At 45.1% G+C, this 22,031-nt stretch overlaps 2 protein-coding genes and 1 long non-coding RNA gene across 11 annotated transcripts in view; 2 read left to right on the top strand and 1 right to left on the bottom strand.

Moving 5' to 3' along the window:
• Nucleotides 1-729: 729 nt before the first annotated feature.
• Nucleotides 730-17,931, top strand: TCTN3 (tectonic family member 3). 2 transcript variants are annotated; one of them, XM_075504246.1, is made up of 13 exons: nt 732-1,986; nt 2,721-2,842; nt 6,547-6,677; nt 7,006-7,114; nt 7,185-7,303; nt 8,429-8,464; nt 10,207-10,281; nt 10,383-10,508; nt 11,543-11,638; nt 11,910-12,007; nt 12,625-12,790; nt 13,543-13,680; nt 17,020-17,931. In XM_075504246.1, the coding sequence occupies exons 1-13, from the start codon at nt 1,616-1,618 to the stop codon at nt 17,239-17,241; spliced, it is 1,809 nt and encodes a 602-aa protein (XP_075360361.1). In that variant the 5' UTR covers nt 732-1,615; the 3' UTR covers nt 17,242-17,931. The 2 variants fall into 2 exon arrangements, with proteins under 2 accessions (XP_075360362.1, XP_075360361.1); XM_075504247.1 differs by lacking the exon at nt 8,429-8,464 and having other exon boundaries at nt 730-1,986.
• On the bottom strand, nt 17,549-21,096 carry LOC142411049 (uncharacterized). The gene is made up of 2 exons (XR_012776091.1): nt 20,982-21,096; nt 17,549-20,237 (listed from the first exon to the last, which is right to left on the bottom strand). It is a non-coding gene; the product is annotated as an uncharacterized LOC142411049 (long non-coding RNA).
• Nucleotides 20,598-22,031, top strand: part of ALDH18A1 (aldehyde dehydrogenase 18 family member A1) — a 40,396-nt gene continuing 38,962 nt past the window's right edge. For 7 of the 8 annotated variants that reach the window (XM_075504240.1, XM_075504238.1, XM_075504237.1 and 4 more), the window contains exon 1: nt 21,090-21,203. The gene's annotated coding sequence lies outside the window, so the exon portion shown is untranslated. Of the gene's footprint in view, nt 20,749-21,089; nt 21,204-22,031 lie in introns of those variants that run through there. The other variant, XM_075504233.1, reaches the window with a different exon arrangement.

Here is a 22,031-nt window from a genome sequence, read left to right as displayed (position 1 = left end):
GTCTCTTCTCCCGAGTAACAAGCCACAGGATGAGACGAAATGGCCTCAAGTTGCACCAGGGGAGGTTTAGACTGGATATTAGGAAATTTTTCTTCACTGAAAGGGTCATCAAGCATTGGAACAGGCTGCCCAGGGAAGTGGTTGAGTCGCCATCCCTGGAGGTATTTAAAGGACGTTTGGATGAGGTGCTTAGGGACATGGTGTAGTGGTGGGCTTGGCAGTGTTAGGTTTACGGTTGGACTTGATGCTCTTAAAGGTCTTTTCCAACCTATACGATTCTGTGATTCTGTGATCCTGTGATTAGTGACATACTCAATTTATATCATGTAAATGATAGCAGAATAGGATATCTCATGTTGAATGTTAGACAACTGCTCTAAGGCGATCATTATGCCAAAATATGAATACATTAACATTTGATAATTTCTAGTATCTTTTAACATATAGTATCTACAGTTATCTGAAATTAACTCTTTTAAACATGCTACTTTAGAAAAGCAAAATCTGACAAATTAAGCACTGTATAACTATAGCAGAATATTTAATTCTACCAGAGAAATAACATACCAAGATTTGCTATGAAACAACATCTTTACACCATTAAGTATACAGTAAGCATGCAATTTTATTTTCAAAGATGTATGTGCCCATGGCTAGCATTACAGGGCTGTACCATTTCCTATTATACACCTCTTCACATTGTTGCTTCTCTACGTGCTTTGCTGGGATGAGTTTGCAAAGAGGCAGCTCCACGCCATACCACGGTAAGCTAGGACGCTAAGAAAAAGCACACGCTTTCAAGTACCGTGCCTCTGGAGACTGATGCAGTATCCAGAGCTGCCGGGAAACCCGAAGCACGAGTGAACCTGCCATCCTTTAGGAGACACGCTGCAAGGCGGAGGACGACTAAGAAGGCCCCAGGACAGAAAGCTCAGGACAAACCAGCCTGCTCCTCCCCAGCTCTGAACGGAAGCACCTTCGCCAGTACTTTCGCTGCAGCTACGGTAAAGGGCTCGTTCTCGGCTTTGTCTCGACCTGAGACAAATCGCAGGATTTTGTGGGACAAGTCCTCAACCCAGCGGGATCGACGGCAACATTAATACTGGCTGGTACAGTCTGACTGTGCGCTTATTTCATCGTCAACCTTTCCATAACGAAAAAAAGAAGAAACAGAAATTGAGTCTCCGGGGCTTCCTGATGATGCCGACGACTAGTACCCGGCACCACGTCCGTCCCAGCTAAGAGACAGAAACCCGGCTGCCCGGCGGGAAGGCCACCCTCTCGGCGGGGCCCCACCGCCCCGCCGGGCAACGCCGCCGCCGCTCACGCTCCTCCCCGCAGGGTCCCCACAGCAGAGACCTCCCCGGCTTCCCAGCAGGCGCCTCGGGCGCCCCGAAGCCCTTCCGCCGAGAGCCGCGGAGCGCGGCGCGGAACGAGCAGAGCGCAGCGAAGCGGGGCCCGGCCCCCCCAGGCCGGTACCCCGCCCGCCCAGACCGGTACCCCGCCCAACGCCCCCGGCCCGGCGGCGGCCGCAGAGGCCGGCCGCGCATGCGCCTCGCCGCCCCGCTCGTTCGCAGGGGTGGCGGGCCGCGTTTCTTAGCGACGAGGCGACGCCATGTGCGCGGCCCGGGGGCTGCTGCTGGCCCTGCTGCTGGCGCGGCTGGCCGCCTGTAGCCCCGGCGCCCCGCCCAGAGCCGCCGCCGCGGAGCTCGCCGCAGGGGCCACGCATGGGGCCGCTCCCCGAAGCGAGGAAGCGGCCTCGCGCCGAGCCCCCGCTGCCCGCGCGGTCCGGGCCGGCGCCCAGATCGCCGCCGCCGGGCCCCGCCGCGGCGGTCCTGCGCCTCCGCTCCGCCGCCGCGCCCCGCGGGCAGCCCGCGCCGCGCCCCACCGCCCCGCCGGCGGCGGCTTCCCCGCCCGCCAGTTGCCCCCCGGCGCCTGCGGCCTGCGCGGCGCCGCCGACTCGTCGCGCCTCTCCGGCGGCAGCAGGTGGGCAGGGGACGGGCTCCCGCCGCCGCGGGCGCTGCCGCGCGTGGGCCAGGCGGGCCGGGAGACCGGGACCGGGCGCCCAGCGGGAGCGGCAGTTCCGCCGCGTTAGTGTCGCTGTGGTGTTTCCCGCGCCTCTCGGGCACGGGGGACAGCCTAGTTCTGAGCCCGGGGCTTCCAAGGCTTCCCGTGGCCAAGATTTTCGTGGCCCAGGTAGAGCAGGGCTTGGTTGCTCTGTGATGAGGCTACTGGTGGTGGGAACTAGGAAGTCTTATCGTAGGAAGAAAGAACTCAGAAAGAATATACAATTGGGAGACAGCAAAGCAGTTATAAACCGCGAGACGCCGTCAGTGAGGAAGGCAGTTGCAGCTATTTGGAGAGTAAAAATCTGTGGGTGAACCCTGTCTTTGCAGGTTGCAGTTGTGAGGAGGACCGAGGGGAGCTGTAATACAGGGACACTGAATTTCTTTACCACTTTTTGTTCCAGGGAATTTCAGAGTGATTTCTAAATATACAAATAGAGAATATCCACAAAGTTACTACAATGACGAGAGAGGCTTTCTGTAATTAAGTATCCATGCAGATTGTACAATAACTGATGTAAGCTGATGAAAAGTAATACTGTTCCGTTGCTGGCATCTAGTCATGCAGAATATGAAGTAATTGAGTAATGTAGAATATGAAATTATATAGCCTCTTTAACAGTTTGCTGGGGGGAGGGGGGCTTGTCTTTGCAGGTCTGTGAATCAAGTGTGTGTGGAAAAATCACTCGTGTTCAGAAGTAACACCCCTTATCCTACTGATACCGTGGCTGTCCCTGGTGGACAGGAGCTGCTTTTCTGTGTGCAGCTGGATGACTGTAAGTAACCTTTCTAACACATTTAATTCATAAATTGCCTCTGCTTAGCTAATCTTTTTTTAAATTTACATGTTATAATTGTTACTAAGTATTTGGGCTGTTATAGTTCCAGAGAGACCATAGTGAATCAGAGTCCCATCACCAAAGACAAACAAAAAAGATCATTGCACTCAGTTTAAGGGTAGGGTCTCTGGCTAAACACCAATCAGCCTTTATCAATTGCTTCTGTATCTGAGATACCTTACTTAGTTTGCTACGCTTAGAGCAGCAAATAAGAGTTAATGTTTGAAATATACCACTATTATCCTTTTCAGAAAGTGATTTCTTATCATATCTTGGATTCTTTATTTCATATGCTTATTTTCATACTTTCTTCTCTGCTGGCAATGATTTTTCTCTAGTAATCATATACCCTCGTAGAGTATGCCATTAACACTTTTTTATCTTTCTGCTTTCCACATTGTACTTCACTTGACTGATTTGATGTCCAGCTCTCTGGCATTCATTGCAATTCACTAGGGTCTCACATTTGAACACTTACTGTTTTCCCTTTTGAGTCTTTTGCCTGGGAGTTTTGACCCACAGTCCCATCTACTTCTGACCTAAATCATAGGGCAGTTTAGGCTGGGAGGGGCTCAGGACATTAATTGGTCCAACAACTAGTCAAAACAGGGTTAGCTTCCTATTATCTAGTCCTGCTTTCAGCTCTTCACAGATGTCGCCTGAATGTTTTGCATACAGGGAAGAGCAAAGAAACAATGAGAGCCTCATAGTATGATAGGTAGTAGTGCTAGAACTTCACCCATTCCAATTTTCAGTAGGTCTCAGAGTAAAGGTGAATTTTTATGAGGGTTTAACTACAGCTGGAAGTGCCATCAGGCTCCTAGGTATTCCAGCCTGTAACTTGGAAGTAGCTAGATTTTATCCTTTTCCCGTGCCACCCATAGTATAATAAAAATAGAATTAGAAGGATTCTGAATTTGTCATCTCATCCAGAGGAAGGATCATCTGTGTCCAGATTGATGGCACCAGATTTTTCTGGCCATTTAGTATTTGAGCCCCATGTCTATCACACAATTAGGCCCACTGAACAAGCCCTAGACATTTGATTGCACGTGTATGTTAGGTGTAGCACAGCTGGGAACAACAGAATTCACTGCTCACAGGGCCTTTTCGTTTTCTGTGCTTGTTATTGGAAGAACATCTGGGAAAAACTTTATTTGGGATCACCTGAAGGTTGATAAAGTTTTCTGGTAGAAACAGCCTTCTCCCCTTTGGCTTTCCCCAAGGAATATAGAAACACATATGTTCTCATCAACTGATTGTGGAAGAAGCCTTTCCAGGATGGATGGTGACATGAGCTCCCATTGCCAGAAATGTAACCAAGCCTGCTCCAGAGGGCCTCCTGGAAAAGGGCAAGTGGGAACAGGCTCTGAACCTAATGAATTATCATGGCCAGTAACAAAGAGATTGTGATGCACAAGTTGACTTCACCTCACTGAAACCATTGCTAGCAGATACCAGAGCAGTGTTCAAGTTTTACTAATACTTCTTTGTGATACTTCTAAAAGATGCCGGTTTTTTCTTCCTCTGCTTGTCACTAATGGCTCTTTCCATGTCCTCGTTCTTTCTTGAGTGCAGTACTCTATTTCAGCTGTCTTTCCTGAGGCATAAAACATCCTTTGCTTCACCCAGTCATCTTTCTTGCCTATTTTTCTGACTATTGCCATCCTTCAATTGCTTTATTTTTCTACTTTTTCACACTGTTGTTCTCCATTTGACAGCTGTTCACAACTCTGGCATTCCTCTAACCTTGATAGCTCATGACACCTAATCTTCTCTTTCTTTTGTGCCCTCTGTGGCCCTTTCTTCCTCTTGCAATTTTTTCCCAGTACCACCTTTTCACTGTCTTGTGCTAAGGGTGGAGTTTCACATATGTCTTAAACTGATTTTAGACTGTATTGATACTAAATGGAGAAGTGTGACTGCTCACCTCATCCCTAATAGTTCCTTCTGTCTAATGATCATGTAGCTGGCTGAGTCAAGCGGTCTTGCTGATCCAACTGACAATTAATTCATTAAGAGGAAGAGATCAGTTCTCAGGGACAGTTGGAAATACTGGATATTTTCAAAATACTTAAAGTACTTTTAAAAGCATTCCTGTTTCACATATTAGCTCCTCAAGATAACAACTTTGTCTTTAGTCTTTGCAGGTGTTAGGAGAATATTGCTGCTATTTCCGCTTCTAAATCAGTGGAAGAACTAATATAAGTGCATTTTAAAGTTACAAGAGTCATTATCCATGAGCCTGGCTCCTGGTTTGTTTCTTTTTTTTTAAAGTTTGTCTGGTTTCAGACAAATTAAATTGTCTGAAATTCTTTTTTGCCTTTTTCTACGAGATTAAATAGCCTTTAGTAGCTAATGTGCTTTCTTGAGCAAACTACACTATGAACAAGTTAGATATGTCTTTTCTCTGAAAACTTAAGCAGTTTGAATATGTTAAGTTTTGCTGCAGAAGGCCTTTTCTTCCAGTTTTCAGGTATATTTTACATTATGTAATGTTGTTCATCTGCATTAGCAAGTATTCAGCTTTGATGATAGAAGAACACATAAAGAACTGCATTCCAAAGAAAAGAAATGGTTGTGAGTAGCACAACTACCAGTGTTTTCTTTTTCAGTCTAATGATTATATCCTCAAGTGAATAATAAGAAAGCTGCTCTGTGCACCTATTTTTGTGAACTTGTAGGAGCTTAATACTCCTTCGGCCTTTATCTCCTTAAAAGATTTAGTTGACTGCTTGACTAATGCTGTATTCGGATATAAAAAAGCTTTTATTTCTGCTTGCTGCTCTGTACATCTGGGGATCCTCCCTGCCCTCGAACAGCAGAATTACATTGAGAGCTCAAGTTCTTTTTTTTTTCTACACCCCCCTCCCCCCCCCCCCCCAGGCTACCGAAATTCTTTTTGGTACTACTGTAATCGAGGATACTGCCACTCACTCCTGTTGTTGGTATGATCTGTAGTCCTCGAACCTTGTAATAAATTTTATTTGGATGTATTAAAAAGTCTATTGTTTGAACAAGTCCATTAGTATGAGTCCAAATAGTATGTCCTTAATAGTTTGCCATTTTATGACTTAGTGTTTTAGCAGTAATAATTAAATACATTATAACATTGTAACTATACTAAATACCACTGGGTCAGGAGGGCATCACTGTGGGATACCAATAGAAAGTCTGGGGTTTTTAGGGTGCCTATTCCCTATTCATACTTACTTTGAGTTTTACCAACCTTAGTTATTTTGAATCCATTTAATGTTGCTTTTAGTAAACTCACATATTGGTAGTGTTTTGTCATTAAAGTGTCATGTGTGTCTAACTTGGGCATCTTACAGAAATGAGAGCACATATTAAGGTAGTTGTCTTAAGCAGTTTTCATGCTTTTTGGAGAGTCACATTTGTGTACTGACACCTGTTTCCCATGAAACAGTACATATTAGTACTCATGATATTATCCTGTTCATAGCTCATATTAGCCTGTTAGCAGTGTTACTATGGATTAATTAATATAAGGCACTATCTAGCTTATAATTACTGAAGTTGTTCCTTTTAAAAATATAGGCACAATATTTACTTTTTCTTAGATCTATCTTTTCTAGTAATTTGATGTTGGCAGATTTTTTTTTTCTCTTTTCAACCTTTAGCAAAGCTGAACTATTTCCAACAGCCACAGGATATCAAAGAATCTGATTTTTTGAAATTCTTAGAGAAGTATGGCAGACACTCTTTCTTAGCACCGTCACAAGTCCAGCCATCATTCTCTGCCTTTTACCGGGTGAGTTGAAAGAAAACAGCAATCAGTTTGCAGATATACTTTTACTAAAGCTGCCTGTAATGAGATCTAATGAGAACAGATTGAAAGATTCGTATTTTTCTACCTATAATCCATATTATCTCTCAGTTCTTTTCATTCCTTATTGTATAAAAAGTTTCTGATTGGTTTTCTTGTATTTAAAAGTTTGGGTGACCCTTTAGACAAAACTGGGTGTACACTAAGGAGAAGTATAAATTTGCCTCTGTGCCCTGATGATGTCATCACCTTGCACTTGGCCTTAGTATTCCGCAGTCACTTTGTCTGTGATTTCTCCAAATTGTCTTTTCAGGCTGGTGATCCAATCCTAATCTACTTTGATTCATCATCTGTACTGAGCACCCTTAGACAGCCAGTAAAAATGGGAGCCAGTGGACTTTGTGTTGATGGAAATCCTGCTGGTTAGTAAAGGGGGAAGAATTTCTTAGGGTTGTTTGCTTCTGGTTTATCTGTTGTCATGTCTTAACTCAGGCTTCCTGGACAGTAAAAGCACAAGCTGTACTCGGATTTTTGCCAACTTGAGCAAGAGCTGCATTACTGACCCTGCCCTAGATGCTGCCTCCTACTACCGTGACTTCACTGTGTTAAAGGTGCATGTAATATTTCTTCATTTTGCTCAACGTCTTATTTGCTTGACTTTCCATTGCCTTCCATTGCAGCTTCAGCTAACTGGAAAACTAGAGGTCATCTGGTATGCCATCCCTGATCTCCTGATTGTTAAGGCCTTCTTGCTGGAAATCCTGTTAAAAATGTCATGACTGGTGATAATCCCTCAATTCAAACTACTTTCCAATGAATTTCAGTTATTAGCAAATTCTTAATGCATTTAACAGGTACTTCATTGATACTTCATAGCTTTAATGGTTTAACTACAACTCTCTTGCATTTTAAACAGACTGTTTATCAAAGTATTTCTATCTGTTCCACCAACTTGATCAACCAAGCAATGCATGTTCTTAGTAAAGAATGAGGATTTGTTTTACACAACACATTAAATCATACACATAAAATCATACTGAAGGCCAGTTATCAATATTAGCTTTATTTACAATCATAGATTGAATTCCATATCATTTTCTCCATTCTTTATCCTGACAATAATTTCAAAATAACCGATTTATTGTTCTGGGTTCATCATGCCGGTCTTACTGAACGTTAACATGAAAATAGCTCCTCTCGCCTTCTAGAGTTTCTCTGGTGTTCCAGGATAAAACAGCAGTGTAAATATTAACACCTTATTAAGGCTAATGACTCAGTTTACCCTCATATTGGAAATCTGAATCTACATAACTGTAGTAGAGTCTCCTGTTGATCAAATTTAACTCATGTTTGCAGGGCTTTCTTTGTCACTGTGGCCAAAATTTAATTTTTCCTTAAATGGAAACTGAAGTAATTACTTGATTCCAGAAGGGGGAGCTCCAGGAATGGATCAAAGATGCTGATATTTTAAAGTACCTGCATTCTGCAGGTCATTAGCAGGGCCAAGAATAAAATTTGTCTTCTGATGTTCTAAAAATGCTTTCTGTGGATTATGTCTGTGATTTCTAGATCACAAACTGATGACAAGTTTTACACATCTGGAATAAACAAAGTAATTTTTGTCAATATAATATGTAGGCTCTATTTAGTGATGGTTTCATGACTTTAGGCACTTGCAAACCCAGCAAATCGGTTGGCTTTTTGGTGTTGTATGTTGGTTTGTTTGTTTTCCCCAGGTCCCAGTTAATGACACCATTCTGCAGTCCATGAAGGTCAGTCTCTATTGCCAATGAAAATTAATTTCTGCTTCTGAAATAAAACGTATCTGGAATCTTGGGCATTTATAGTAATACCCATGGGTTGGGAACTTGGGATAATGGCAATGTTCTGTGTCTGAGACAAGATTTTTTGGACAAAAGTGTGACATAATAGAAAAAAAAAAGGGATATAAGGAAAGGTGTCCTTTTAAATGAATGGGCATAGATGGGGCTGGAGTCATAGAATCACAGAATCATATAGGTTGGAAAAGACCTTTAAGAGCATCGAGTCCAACTGTAAACCTAACACTGCCAAGCCCACCACTACACCATGTCCCTAAGCACCTCATCCAAACGGCTTTTAAATACTTCCAGGGATGGCAACTCCACCACTGCCCTGGGCAGCCTGTTCCAATGCTTGATAACCCTTTCAGTGAAGAAAAATTTCCTAATATCCAGTCTAAACCTCCCCTGGTGCAACTTGAGGCCATTTCCTCTCGTCCTATCGCTTGTTACCTGGGAGAAGAGACCGACCCCACCTCTCTACAACCTCCTTTCAGGCAGTTGTAGAGAGCGATGAGGTCTCCCCTCAGCCTCCTTTTCTCCAGGCTGAACAACCCCAGGTCCCTCAGCCGCTCCCCATCAGCCTTGTGCTCCAGACCCTTCCCCAGCTCCGTTGCCCTTCTCTGCACACGCTCCAGCCCCTCAATGTCTCTCTTGTCGTGGGGGGCCCAACACTGAACACAGCATTCGAGGTGCGGCCTCACCAGTGCCGAGTACAGGGGACGATCACTGCCCTAGTCCTGCTGGCCACACTATTTCCAATACAAGCCAGGATGCCATTGGCTTTCTTGGCCGCCTGGGCACACTGCTGGCTCATATTCAGGCGGCTGTCGACCAACACCCCCAGGTCCTTTTCCACCAGGCAGCTTTCCAGCCACTCTTCCCCAAGCCTGTAGCGTTGCATGGGGTTGCTGTGGCCCAAGTGCAGGACCTTGCACTTGGCCTTGTTGAACCTCATACAATTGACCTTGGCCCATCGATCCAGCCTGTCCAGGTCCCTCTGCAGAGCCTGCCTACCCTCCAGCAGATCAACACTCCCACACAACTTGGTGTCATCTGCAAACTGACTGAGGCTGCACTCGATCCCTTCGTCCAGATCATTGATAAAGATGTTAAACAGGACTGGCCCCAACACCGAGCCCTGGGGAACACCGCTTGTGACCGGCCACCAACTGGAGTAAACTCCATTCCCCACCACTCTTTGGGCCCGGCCGTCCAGCCAGTTCTTTACCCAGCGAAGAGTACACCCGTCCAAGCCATGAGCAGCCAGTTTCTCCAGGACAATGCCGTGGGAAACCGTGTCAAAGGCTTTACTGAAGTCTAGATAGACAACATCCACGGCCTTCCCCTCATCCACTAGGCGGGTCACCTTGTCGTAGAAGGAGATCAGGTTGGTCAAGCAGGACCTGCCTTTCCTGAACCCATGCTGGCTGGGCTTGATTCCTTGGTTATTCTCTACATGCCGTGTGATAGCACTCAGGATGATCTGCTCCATCAGCTTCCCCAGAAAGTAGTGAGGGAAGTAGCTTGTTTTCTTAGAAAAAATTGGGCACCTGGAGCAGGGTGATGTGTCCACACATCACAGCTACAGCAGGATGGTAAATCTAACTTTGATGGAAAAGCAGTGGAAAAGAGTAAGAAAGGCACACTCCTTTTAAACAATTGCTAATTGTTAATATGCTTACTGTCTCCAGGTGAAGGTCACTGCAGTCGCACCACCTGGAGCTCCCCACATGAAAGACAACGCATGTAACAATGTTGTTTCTGAGGTATCTGAATCTTCTTTCCTTTGGGCAGCTCAACACTAGCTTAAAGTCATTGCCCTGTTACCTGACTCTGCCTCTGATTCTTCTCTGAACTGGACTTTCAGGTGATCTATGAGATAGAATTCAGTGGCACACATGGGATTCAGAGTGTTTCTGTCCGGTTCAAAGTGAGCAACATCTCTGGGACCTCAGGATCCTCTCTGCAGCAGCACTTCACTTTGCACTTCTGGGTCAGTGCCCCCGTCCTCCCTAGGCTCTTACCAAGTTCGTAGTCTGTAGTTTGTGACCCAGTTTTGTACAGATGAGATGTGAAAAGATTAGAGCAGTGTCACTGTGTTATGGTAGTACCAGAACCCTGGGACACAGCTGGTGGTTGAAGGAAGGAGGGGACACTGCTCTGGACTCAAGTAAACCATGTTAGTAGAAAAATTCAGGTTCAGTGCAAGCATGCAGTCTTGCACTGCACAAGTTTGAAGGGGCTGATTATTTTTATCTGACTATTTTTTGCTGTTGTTTTGATTTGGTTTGGGGTTTTTTTTGGTGGGGGGAGAAGGGGAGAGGATGAGATCAGGGTCACCAGCATGGTCTTGTGAAGGAAAGGATTGGAGCTGGTGCTGTATCTGAGATGTTCAGTGTTTGTGAACAAAGTTGCTAAATTTATTCCAGGTACTTCTTTAACTTTGTGCGTGCAGCAGCAAAAGGAGTTATTTTGGAGGGGGTGGAAATCTGGGAAATGCTAATGTGTGTTGAAGTTCATATAAACCTTGTCCCATAGAGGCAATGTAAAGTGGGATAAGTGGTGACCTCAGGTTGATAAGTGTGCAGTGCAACCTTGCTGAAGTTATCCCCAGAGGCTCTCCCCGTAAAACAATTTAGCAGTGGAATCTGCCACTCAGAATCAGGGTCAAGGCAGGCTTTGCTCTGCAGATCATCTGTAGAATTGTCCAGACTGATATTGTCACTTCCTTAGAGACAAATGCTGAGCAATAGGAATTCATTGTCTCAGGAACTGTCCTGGTAGTATCCACATTTCAGGGTACTGACATTTAGTTTTTTACCTCCTGGAATGCAGATAACTTGCCAGGTAAGAAAGAGGATTTGGAAACAAATAATGGAGGTTTTAGTAGTGCATAGTATTCAGTCATTCAAAAAATGGGTTACATTTACATTTTCGAGAATGTGAATTTGATCTTCTGAGGTGAATGGATCTCATTGGTGCTAATGTTTTCCTCTTCCTTTCTTTCTTCCCTTTGCCTCTTTGTAGACCAGGACTCTTTCTCATACATTGCCTAGAAGTGGAAACCCTGGCTATGTCACTGGAGCACCACTGCTGATTGCAAACAGTGGTGCCATGCAGCATGTATCCTTTTTCTGCTATCGAGTTTTATGTATCACTGGGTTTATTGACTTCTGGTACTCTACTGTCTGGACTTGAGATTCTACCTTTACCTGTGAGGGCGTACCTCAGTATTACACTGCAGCCATCAGCAGGCCTTTTGGTCACGACTGAATTGTAGTCCTGTGATAGGGATAAGGAGGAATGTGGGGTGCGAGGATTGTTAAATACAAGTTGGGTGTCCTATGTTGTCTATTTATGCTTTTGTTTGGCTTCTTGACATGCAGTCTGACAGATGAGCATTTTACGAAGCGAAGGTGATGGAAGTTGCTCACAGTTCCTCAGACACACAGTACAATTTGGAAGAAATATGAGGACAGGCTGCAAGCTCAGGTAACGACACACTCGGCAGTCACCCTTCCTGACACATTTGGAAGGTGTGGACTCACTTAGCACGTTTTTCCATAGTCTGTCACACACTGCTGTGGAGTCTAGGTCCTTCCCCGAGCTCACCAATGGGTCTCTATCGATCTTTCATATACTCCTAAGAGGACTTGAATATCAGAGAGATGGTGGACCTCTAGAACAATCTGAACATTGTGAAGGTCTTCTGGGACATTTTGAGGCTGTAGTCTGGCAACATGTCTTGGGCAAGAGTAGAGTTTGTATTTGAGGAGTGAATTATAATGGAACCTTAAAAAGTGATTGTTTTGATGATTTGCATCATTCTTTTGTTGGTGACAGGGCAGGTATATGACCACTGATGTGATAAGATGGCTAAAGAGCTGTCAGTTTTCCTTATCATGCGTTACCCTGCCATGTTTTTCTTCTCCCTTCTCACTGCAGAGAGGATTGAAACTGCATCCATTTAATACCAATACTTCCCGTAATGATTCTGTTGACTCATTACAAGAGCGGAAGAAATACTCTTTATGAAGGAAAGATGTGGATAGCGGTTTTATTCTGTCCTGGAAATCACTTTGTCAAATCTGTTATTTTCTCATTTCCAGCTTATCCCCAATACTGGAAGAAAGTAACTGTAGTTACATCCAGCAGAAGTTATACGAGGCTCTTCAGGGGACGAACAGAGCAGGGGACCTTGCTATAACTGGCAGTGCTCATTCAACCCAGGCAGAAGAGTGGACAACCATTCTGATTCAGCACTGCAGTGTGCAGGTAATATGAATGCAAAAAGCCCAGCTGTGAATATTTTTCCTTTTATATGTCTGTATTGCCTTGGGGAAGCGTGGGCATGGGAAAAAAAGAACCAGCTTGTTCATCTGGGCTTACTTTCATTGTGTGATGATCCACTGACTCTCAGGGGTCTTAATGCTTGTAAGCAGTCATTCTTATTATGGTTCATATTATTAGGATACTTACTAAACAAAAAAAACCCCTAACAGATTTAATATCTCTTGAATCCTGTTCCTGCTATTTAAATGGGCAAAAAGAGTTTAATACTGAATCCAGTGCTGGATTACCTAGTTTTCTGACAGCCTTCTAGGACTAATACTACCTGGTTACTTCCTATTAATTTGATGCTTTTATTATTACTGTCCTTTCTGATTTTCCAGTTTCTAGGGATATTTATATATTAGCTAATAAGGGTAAAAGTTTGCAATACAAATACTCATGGAGGAGGGAAATTCTATTTTAATAATTATTAATCTGTCAGGAGATGGCCTAATAGAATGCAAAATCCAAGTGGTAGAGCTGAGACAAATTCTGTTTGGAAATGAGATGACAACAAGATGGATATAGCTGTAAACTGGGTGGTTGACCTGACCAAAAGTTATGGGGTTAGTGCTGAAGTGACTGATTCAGGTTCTGTGAGCTATGCTATCCAAAATATTAGACTTTGACCATAATGGTCCTTTTTCACCTTTAAAATACTATGTTAAGATGTTTGAGGTATATTTTATTTTCAGGCTGTGAATTGCACTTCCTGTTGCATGGTTCCTGTGACCCTGGAGATACAGCTATTGTGGACTAAGGTGGGCCTCCTGTCCAACCCACAAGCTCAAATACTGGGTGCACGGTACTTTTATCAGTGTCACCCCCTGAAGGTAAGGAATTTAAAACCCCTCCCTCACATACAGAGGTAATTAAATGGGATTCACGGGTTATTTAAGAACCAGGGAATTGAATGGTCTTGATATTACTGAGTTGAGATTTACTGAACTTTAGCAGTGGTCTGGCTGCAATGGCAAGAGTTTGTATTTAACAGCTTCATAGAGAAAGGTGGTTTTATGGTCTTATCAGTATTGTCCTCAATCAGTTGTACAACTGGAAAAGGTATCTTCTTTCCAACCCCAAACCACCTTCCGCCACTTAAGGACTCAAACTTTAAACTTTTAATTATGCTCAGTATAAAGCTGTAGTTACAAACATTCAATAACTACACGTTTATCTAGTTGTCTCTTAAAGCCTTGATATGGAATTTCAGTTGATTTATATTTCACAGACTCCATAGCATGCTGATAAACCGTGCAAGAAGGTATTTCTATTCCTCTAGGGGTTCTGAAATCACCAACAGGTAGCTGAGGAAGAGGCTAATGCTGATGGCAGCAGATCCGAAGAATTAGGGGGAAAGGTTGTAGGCCAGAAAGCAGGTTTCTAAGAGAATATTACATGATGGGAACATTCAAGGTCAGGTTGGATGGAGTTCTGAGCAACCTGATCTAGTTGAAGATGTCCCTGCTCATTGCAGAGGGGTTGGACTAGATGACCTTTAAAGGTCCCTTCCAACGCAAACTATTCTGTGATTCTGTGATGTCAGCAGGAAGGTAGAGCTAACAGGTCCGCAAAGGAGAATGAATAGCCTTTTTCATTGTGGTGCAAGGCTGGATTCCTGACGTCACTAAGTCTTTTGGACAGCACATATATTTCAAGGCTTATACTTCTCTGCAAGGGCTTTAGGGGGAGCAGCTGACACCTGCCCATGGCGTTCTCATGGCAGTGAGGTATGACATGGCAAGTATCTGTCTGACCTGTTACTACTCTTTGAACTTCAGACTCAGTCTAAATGAGATTTTTACATCTTCTGTTTGGATGTGTCTCATGGTACCTCTTCGTCCTTCCTTCTTGCAACATATATGAAAAGAACATGATAGGAAAATGTTCACCTTGTAAAACACATGTTGCCCTAAGGCAAACTGACACCCCAGCCCCACCAAGATATTTTCTAAATCTGAGCTGTTACATGGCTCCACTAACAAAACTTCCGTATGAGGAGGGAGACTTGCATTCTTAGTAAAAGTGCGGGGCACATATTCCTCAGTAAGGATTAGCCAATCAAGAACTATAAGATTCAGATTTCATCTGCTTGAGCAGCTGATGCTAATTACTTTAGAGCTGTAAGGTATATCGCAAAGCAAATGATAAGAAAGCAAGTTTCTGGCAGCAAGAAAAAACCACACCATTAAAATCAGTACCGACTTCATCAGTGGCAATCCACAAATTAGGGTTGTTAGTAAAGACATTTTAGCAAAGGTACCAGTCGGTACCATACCCAGCGGTTAAGAATTGCAGCCATTTGTAAGCGTACCAGTGAGATCACCAATACGTGCTGTATTTTGCTTTACTTTTAAATTACATCACTTCCCTGTTTTAGCCCTCAGATTCTCTATCTGAGAACTATCCATTCTTTAGAGAAAACCTTTTCCTTTAGACCACACTGTGTCACTGGAGAGTTGCCTTAGTGACTGACCAGAAAACACAGAACCCGGGAAAGACACCCCATTTTCTACACCCATCCACAATATCTGGTCACAGTTGTATTTGGACTTCCTGAAAATACAAGACAGTCTTAAATGATGTAGAGCTATACAGGGCATGCTGGAAGTTGCTTGTGGCTGCCTTCTCCCAGCTGTTGAGGAGGGGTTTTGTATGGGTTTTTTTTCCCCACTAATCTCTCTGATTTTAAGGTAGATTTTGAAGGTCCAGACACAAAGCCAGAATAATTTTGAGGCTTCTTGTTGACTGAGGTGACTGTGCCTACTGTGTGTTTACCCATTGATAGGACAACTTACATCCATCAGGAGTGAAGGGGAAATTCTAATTGTAACTGTTCAGCAGTGGTAATTTGTGACCGAGGAATGATCTGGCACAGAGGGCAAGAAGGCCCAACTGTAAGAAGGGGTTATACTGGCTGGAAGCAGGAATGCCAGGGACAGGCTCCTTGCAAGGGAGTGAAGTTTCCTTTGGTGATAAGAAACAGCCTCAGCATTGTCTTGTAGCCACCCTGGAATGGGAACGCTCAGGGACCCAAGCTCAAGGGCCACCTTTGGGCAGCAGAGCTGGGCTTGGAGATGGACCCACAGCCGGGCTGAGGTGCCCCGTGCTGAGGCTCTCAGGACTGGTGCTGGTGCAAGTGTATATAAGGAATCTGCACATGACGCATCTTTGCAGACTCCATGTAGAACCATGTATTGTGGTAGGACTCTGCCCAATGCATTGTTCATTACCTTTTTCTTTTATATTTAAGCACAGAAGTGTTTTTAATTTGCCTCGAGAGGTACCACAAAAATTCCCCAACAGGAGTCTCAGTATTTTTCTCTTAAGAGTCATGAATTCTGTCTTGGAGCTTTTTCGAATGCTTCCTGCAACTTTGCTCTAGAGGCAATCTTCCAAATTTTTTTCCAGGGAAGTGAATGAGGTGGTGATTTCACAGATTGGCTTAAACCAGTGCAGGTATGCTGCCTGCAAGAAGGTATGCTGCCAGTAGATTCCCTCTCTTGAGGTTAGCGTGCAGAGCTGGGAAGCTAGGGCAGGGAATGAGGTTGCTCTTTTGGCAGCAGCATGATCTTAAATCAGCCCAAGCCAGCCATGAAACTCCAAATAGCTCACGGAGCAAGTGTATTAGTTGTCTTACAGCATTCTGTTGAAACAGAAAGGAACTGAGGCCTTAGAATTTCAGTCCCCTGTTCCATCTTTACCAACTGACCTACCAATCTGTCTCCTTTCTGAAACAATATCCTAAAATGTGAGAAATAAATTCATTGTTGTATTGGGTCCCTGCTTGTGGCAGTCCTGTCTGGCAGCAATCACCTGTTCAAAGGGCCAGGTGATCTTATCTTACATAAAATATATGATTTTATAAAAAAATAAAGCAGTGACTCTAGCAGAGCTTGAGTCACTGCTTCCCTTCTGGAGATCTGTAACATGTGATGCACAGTAGCTACTGATCTTTCCTGAGACCAGTACCCTCGATTTACCTTCTAAGTATCAATTTGGGAAAGAGGAGTTACTCCACTAAAATATATATCTGGAACACTTAACTCCTACCATACTGAAGACATCTTGCTTGCCAGTCATCTACAGTGGGTCTCCATTAGCAAATCGAGGAGAGATGTATCTTTTGTATTAAGCTTGCTAAACTCTTTGTGCTTTCCTTCTTGTTACAGTTCCTAAGCACAAGCACAGTACCTTTGACAACTGTCGTTACCTTCACTGACATGACGAGATGGCCAGAACCTCCACGAGGCCAGCCCCAAATGCACTGGAAACTCCCATTTGACATCTTTTTCCCATTCAAGGTGGCACTGAATTTGGAAAGAAGTTATAGAGGTGATCTGGCTGGGTATTTTGTGTTGATTCTAATAATGTCTAGTATTCTCTGCTTTTGAAAAGTCAAATAGACAGGGCCTGTACTTAAAGTTTGGTAAGTGAATTGATACATTCAGAATATGATCCAGATCATAAACTTTTCTCCTTGGGTTCTTATACTGTGCCTATGATATCTGTGTGCCTTCTGTTCTTGGATTAAGCCACATGACTAGCTTCTGTCCTGTGTCCTCTCATGCCCCTGTTCTCTGTATGCACCATCTGCGAACCTCACTGCAGTGAAACACTTGAGAGATGGAGGGATCAAGAGACGTTGCATTAATGAGGATCAAGGAGGAGGACGTTAAAATGAACATTCCATGTTCCCAGAAACCAAGAGTGCTTCCTAAACCAAGTTGTATGGAGAGAGGAGCGAAGTTCAATCCAAGCATTTTGGAGCTGCAGTCATCTTCCTGTTGGAAAAGCACCTGATTTTTCATGGAACTAACTGAACATTTAAAATACAGGAGCTCTCCCAGGTGGCCTGAATTATTATTTCATGAGTAGACATGTCTGCCAGTCACCTTTAACCTGTCCTTGTTACATGACGACCATGCCTCTGTGACAGTTTTTGACTCTTATTTTTCTATGTCTTTTCAAATACAGATATTCAGTTGAAATTTTCGTGTTTTAATCACTGTTTACATTAGCAAGTGTTACACAAAGCACAGTAATTGTAAATGTCCCATCCTCTGAAATATAATTGAATTTTATTTGTTTGTCAAGACAGCTTCCTTCCTGATCTTTTTTTTTTCCTTGAAGAAACAGGCCCAAATACAGTTTTTCCTAGATAAGAAACATTCTCTTGTTGCCCCAGATAGAACTGGACTGATAATGGTAGCCACTGAAATTCTAAGTGGCACATCAGAGAGAGTTGTGAACAGTCCTAAAAAAAAAAAAAATTATTTTGGGAAGAATTTGTAGATGTATTATGAGACTGAAGCTTACTGCAATACCTTACCTCTGGCTCAGTCTCTGGGACCAGAACGTAAGTTTATTGTTTTTGAAGTTGAAGGTGATCTTCTGATTACCTGGTCTGCCCCACCGCATCACACAGGCTAAGGAAATCTGCTCAATCATTCCATAAAGTTGTTGGATTACAATATATTTTCTTTAGCAAAGGATTTATTTATTCTTATTAATTATTATTTAATCTTAATTTATCTTAAATTCCTCACATGATGGAAAAATCTGGCCCATCTAATGTCAAGTACTCCAATGGAATCAATAATGGGCAAGAAAATCAGAGAAATCTGGCCTACCTTTAACAAAATGTATTTGTTGCTTTTGTACGTATACTGTGTATAGCAACTTTGTTGCTCTTCCTCATTACAAACTTCAACAGAACAGTGTAAAATTAAACTGAAAAACTTGTAATTAGCATATCAAAGGAGATTACCTGAATAAAACAAAACCATGACCCATCTAAAACATGCAGATTACAAGGTAACCTCACATATTTAACTTTCTGACCGTTTGCACAGTTTACTAGCTTGGAAAGAATTCTGTGCAAGTGTCTGCTGCTTCCATTGTTTCTGATTCTGGGGCAGCCCATGAAAGCCAGTCTGAATACATGTGCATTCTAGTGTTACGTGGCTGGTGGTACCAGTACAGCAACAAGCTTCGCTTTTAGATAGACGTGGCTTCTCAACTGTGCCTGTAATATCTTGGCAAGGCTTCTAGCAAAACTTATCTGTAGCACATATCTGCCATGTGTCCTCTCATGCTTCTAATTTGTGGAATCCAGGAAATTTAGAGGTGACAGTAACTGAATTGAAGAAAGTATTGGTTGGAGAAACTTGCCAGATGTCACGTTGCCAAGTGTGTCAGGATATGGCTTGAATGAAAAGGATTTACCATCTCCATTTTCCACGTTATTGAGATAATTCAATTAGGTCACTACAGAGATTCTTTTTATTCTCTGAGTTGCAGATACATGGAAGTGCTATAAGAGTGTATCACCTTACTATTGTAATTCTCTGTCACATCCCTAACCTCCAACATGTCGTATTTTCTAGCACACATTTAGCTCCTCTGACGTTTCCTCATTGCAGGAAATGGAGCTGGAAAGAGCCTTGTCCATAACCTGGTCAAGCCTGACTTAAAGCATGTTCAATTCTAGCCATGCCATACCACATGGACGTGGGTTTAGAGTCTGCAGTTTCCTATGACAGTTTATTTCAGTGTCTACTTTGTCATGTTATGTTTTTCCCCACTGTCTGAGCTTAAATGGCCTCTGTTGCAATTGAGTATCAGGCAACAGTATGACAATGTCACACAAGGCAGACTTGTATCAGATATACAGAATGGGATATTTATACTCCATGTCAGAGGGCTGAGCCAATGCTGCATAATTTCTCTGCGGACAGCATTCTATCTGGAACCATCTTTCCAACGTGTCCTGTTTTGAGGCAGTAAGTCTATTTTTACACTGAGTGAAAGATGCAATTTTGGATTACAAAGTAGGACCAGAGTTACAAAAAGTTAATGAAGTGCATCGTTAGTTGCAATGTGAATTAGGCTGCCCACCCAGCTCTTACTTAAGATCTCTCTATGGGGTTGTCAGATTGTTGTCATACTGGAAGTGAATAGCAGCGAGTGTTTTCATTCTTGCTGTCTGAAAGAGTACCGCTTTGGAGTACCACCTCCTGCTTTCACCATAGATTCCTCTCCCTCCCACCCCCCCCAGCAAACAGAAACAGTGAGAATGTGAATTTCTGAAATGAAATATTCTGAGATCATTCTCCCCTCCTATAATGTAAGAATATACATAAAATGCAAAGAAAAAGCTAAAGAAGACATCTTAAAAATTTCTATAAGCTCCTTAGTGTGTTTCCATTTTGTTCAGGCACTAAGTACATGAGCCACTGTTGAATTTGTTTGCCAAGTTTTAGCCACCGTTTACCACTGTGGGGTTTGTAGTGAAAGAAGAAGTGTCTTACATACCGTGCTCCCAATACTTGCCTTCTTCATCTGTCTCAACTTACTTTTCCAGTGTGCCACTGTACGTCCCATATACCTTAAGAAACAATTATTATAAGAATACATAAACACGATCCTGCAACACATTTGCAGTCTTCCTTACAAGATCATGTATGAGACCCACGTGGCACAGCATGCACGGCGTCACGAATGCCTCACATCAGAGGGACCTCGCACCTGGAAGTTTTCCTAGGAAGCGTACTTCGCTCTAGCACCGCTGTACGCCCACCTGTGCTAGAGTCCGCGTCCCACCGACACCAGTACTGGGCAGTCACAGTGAGCCACGAGTTAACGTTGCCCAGTACCCGAGCACGGCTGCCTCGCACCCGCAGCTTCCCCCGGAGCCCCCGAAGACACCGCGGCTGCTCACCCCCCGGCGGTGGGGCTGGGCCGGGGAGAAAGGAGGGGCCGTTTCAGCAGCGCTCGCCCTGAAGAGCACACGCTGGCTGACCGGGAAAAACCCGTTCGTACGCAAGAAATCCCTAAACGCTCGCTTCAGCAAAGCGAACGGCCAAAGCCAAGCGCTCCACAGGTGGAACAAAAAAAAGGTAACTTCACGCGCCCTTAGCGGAAAGCAGCCGCCGCCGCCCGGGGGGAGGGGGGGCAGCCCCGGCTGGGGGCGGCGGGGACGCGGGGGCGGGCGGGCGCTCTGCCCTTGCCGCGTGCTGCCCCCGGCCCGCAGCAGCGGCTCGGCTACAAAACAAACCGTCTGCCGGCTCTGCTCGGGGCCGGGGCTCGACAGAAGTCGCCGCTGGCGAAGCTACGTCCCGCCCGGCCGTACCGGAACGCTCCTTCTGCCGCCGCCCTCCAGGCCCGGCCCACAGAGCACTCGCTCGCCCGAGCACCTCTCCCCGCCGGAACGGCACGGGCAGGAGTCCCGCCGGGGAGCGCGGAGCGCCGGCGGGCACTCGCGTGCGCCGCGCTGCTGGCGGCGGGGCGGGGCCGGAAGCAACGTGACGCGGCGGGCGGCGGTGGCCGCGGGCGGAGCCGGTGCGGCGGGAGGGTGAGTGGTGCTGCGCCGCGCCGAGCCCACGGCTGGCGAGCAGCCTCGGGCCGCGGTCGCGAGCTGTGTCCGGGGGTAGGGGAGCGGCCTGGGCCGCGCCCGTGGGGTCGCGGCGAGGAGCGGCCGAGGCGGTGGCCGGCCCGGTGGCCGGCCCTGCCGCCTAGGGAGGTCGCAGGGTCGGGACGTGCTGTTGCGCCCGCCCGTGGCCGAGCGCGGCGGTCCCCTTGGCGGAGCGGCGAGGCGCGGTGCGGCCAGCGCCGGGCTGTGCCGTGCCTCCCCTCGGCGCTCCGCGGTAGGGCGCAGCGGTTGCTGCCGGTTCCCCTCCTGCGACCGGAGGATCAGGAACGGTGGCTGCGTTGCTCGCGGCAGAGGAATGAGGACGCTGTGGGAAAAAAAAGTGAGCCAAGCCTTGAAACTGTAGAGGTACGTACGTGCCGTCGCAGCAATGCTACCTGCATCCGGGTGCTCCCTGTTCTTGTCGTCCTTGCAAGCTTTCCTGAGCCTTGTAGACTTGGGTTCAAATTTTCTTGGCGGCCGCAGAGCGTTGCTACTGCGTGGAGTTATTGGCAGAGTGAAATTGCAGTTTGGACCCCTGCAAGCACAGACTAATTGATAAGCACTACAGTGGCCTCATTCTTCTGGAGCTTTGTGAGAGCAGAGCTGTTGCCCCTCTTGAGATTTCTTTTTCCTTGCTCGTCTCTTGTGTCTACTTACAAGATTTCTCCATGCCCAAAGAAAATGTTTAAACCCTCCTGACACTTGTGTGACACATAAAAGTTATTACCCAGGTTTTTGACCTAACTCTTGGTGATAAGCCTGTGTTTTTTC

The sequence above is a fragment of the Mycteria americana genome, chromosome 6, assembly GCF_035582795.1.
Source record: "Mycteria americana isolate JAX WOST 10 ecotype Jacksonville Zoo and Gardens chromosome 6, USCA_MyAme_1.0, whole genome shotgun sequence".
Lineage (NCBI taxonomy): Eukaryota > Metazoa > Chordata > Aves > Ciconiiformes > Ciconiidae > Mycteria > Mycteria americana.
Note: the sequence above shows the minus strand (reverse complement) of the source record. Positions and strands in the feature narration are given on the sequence as shown.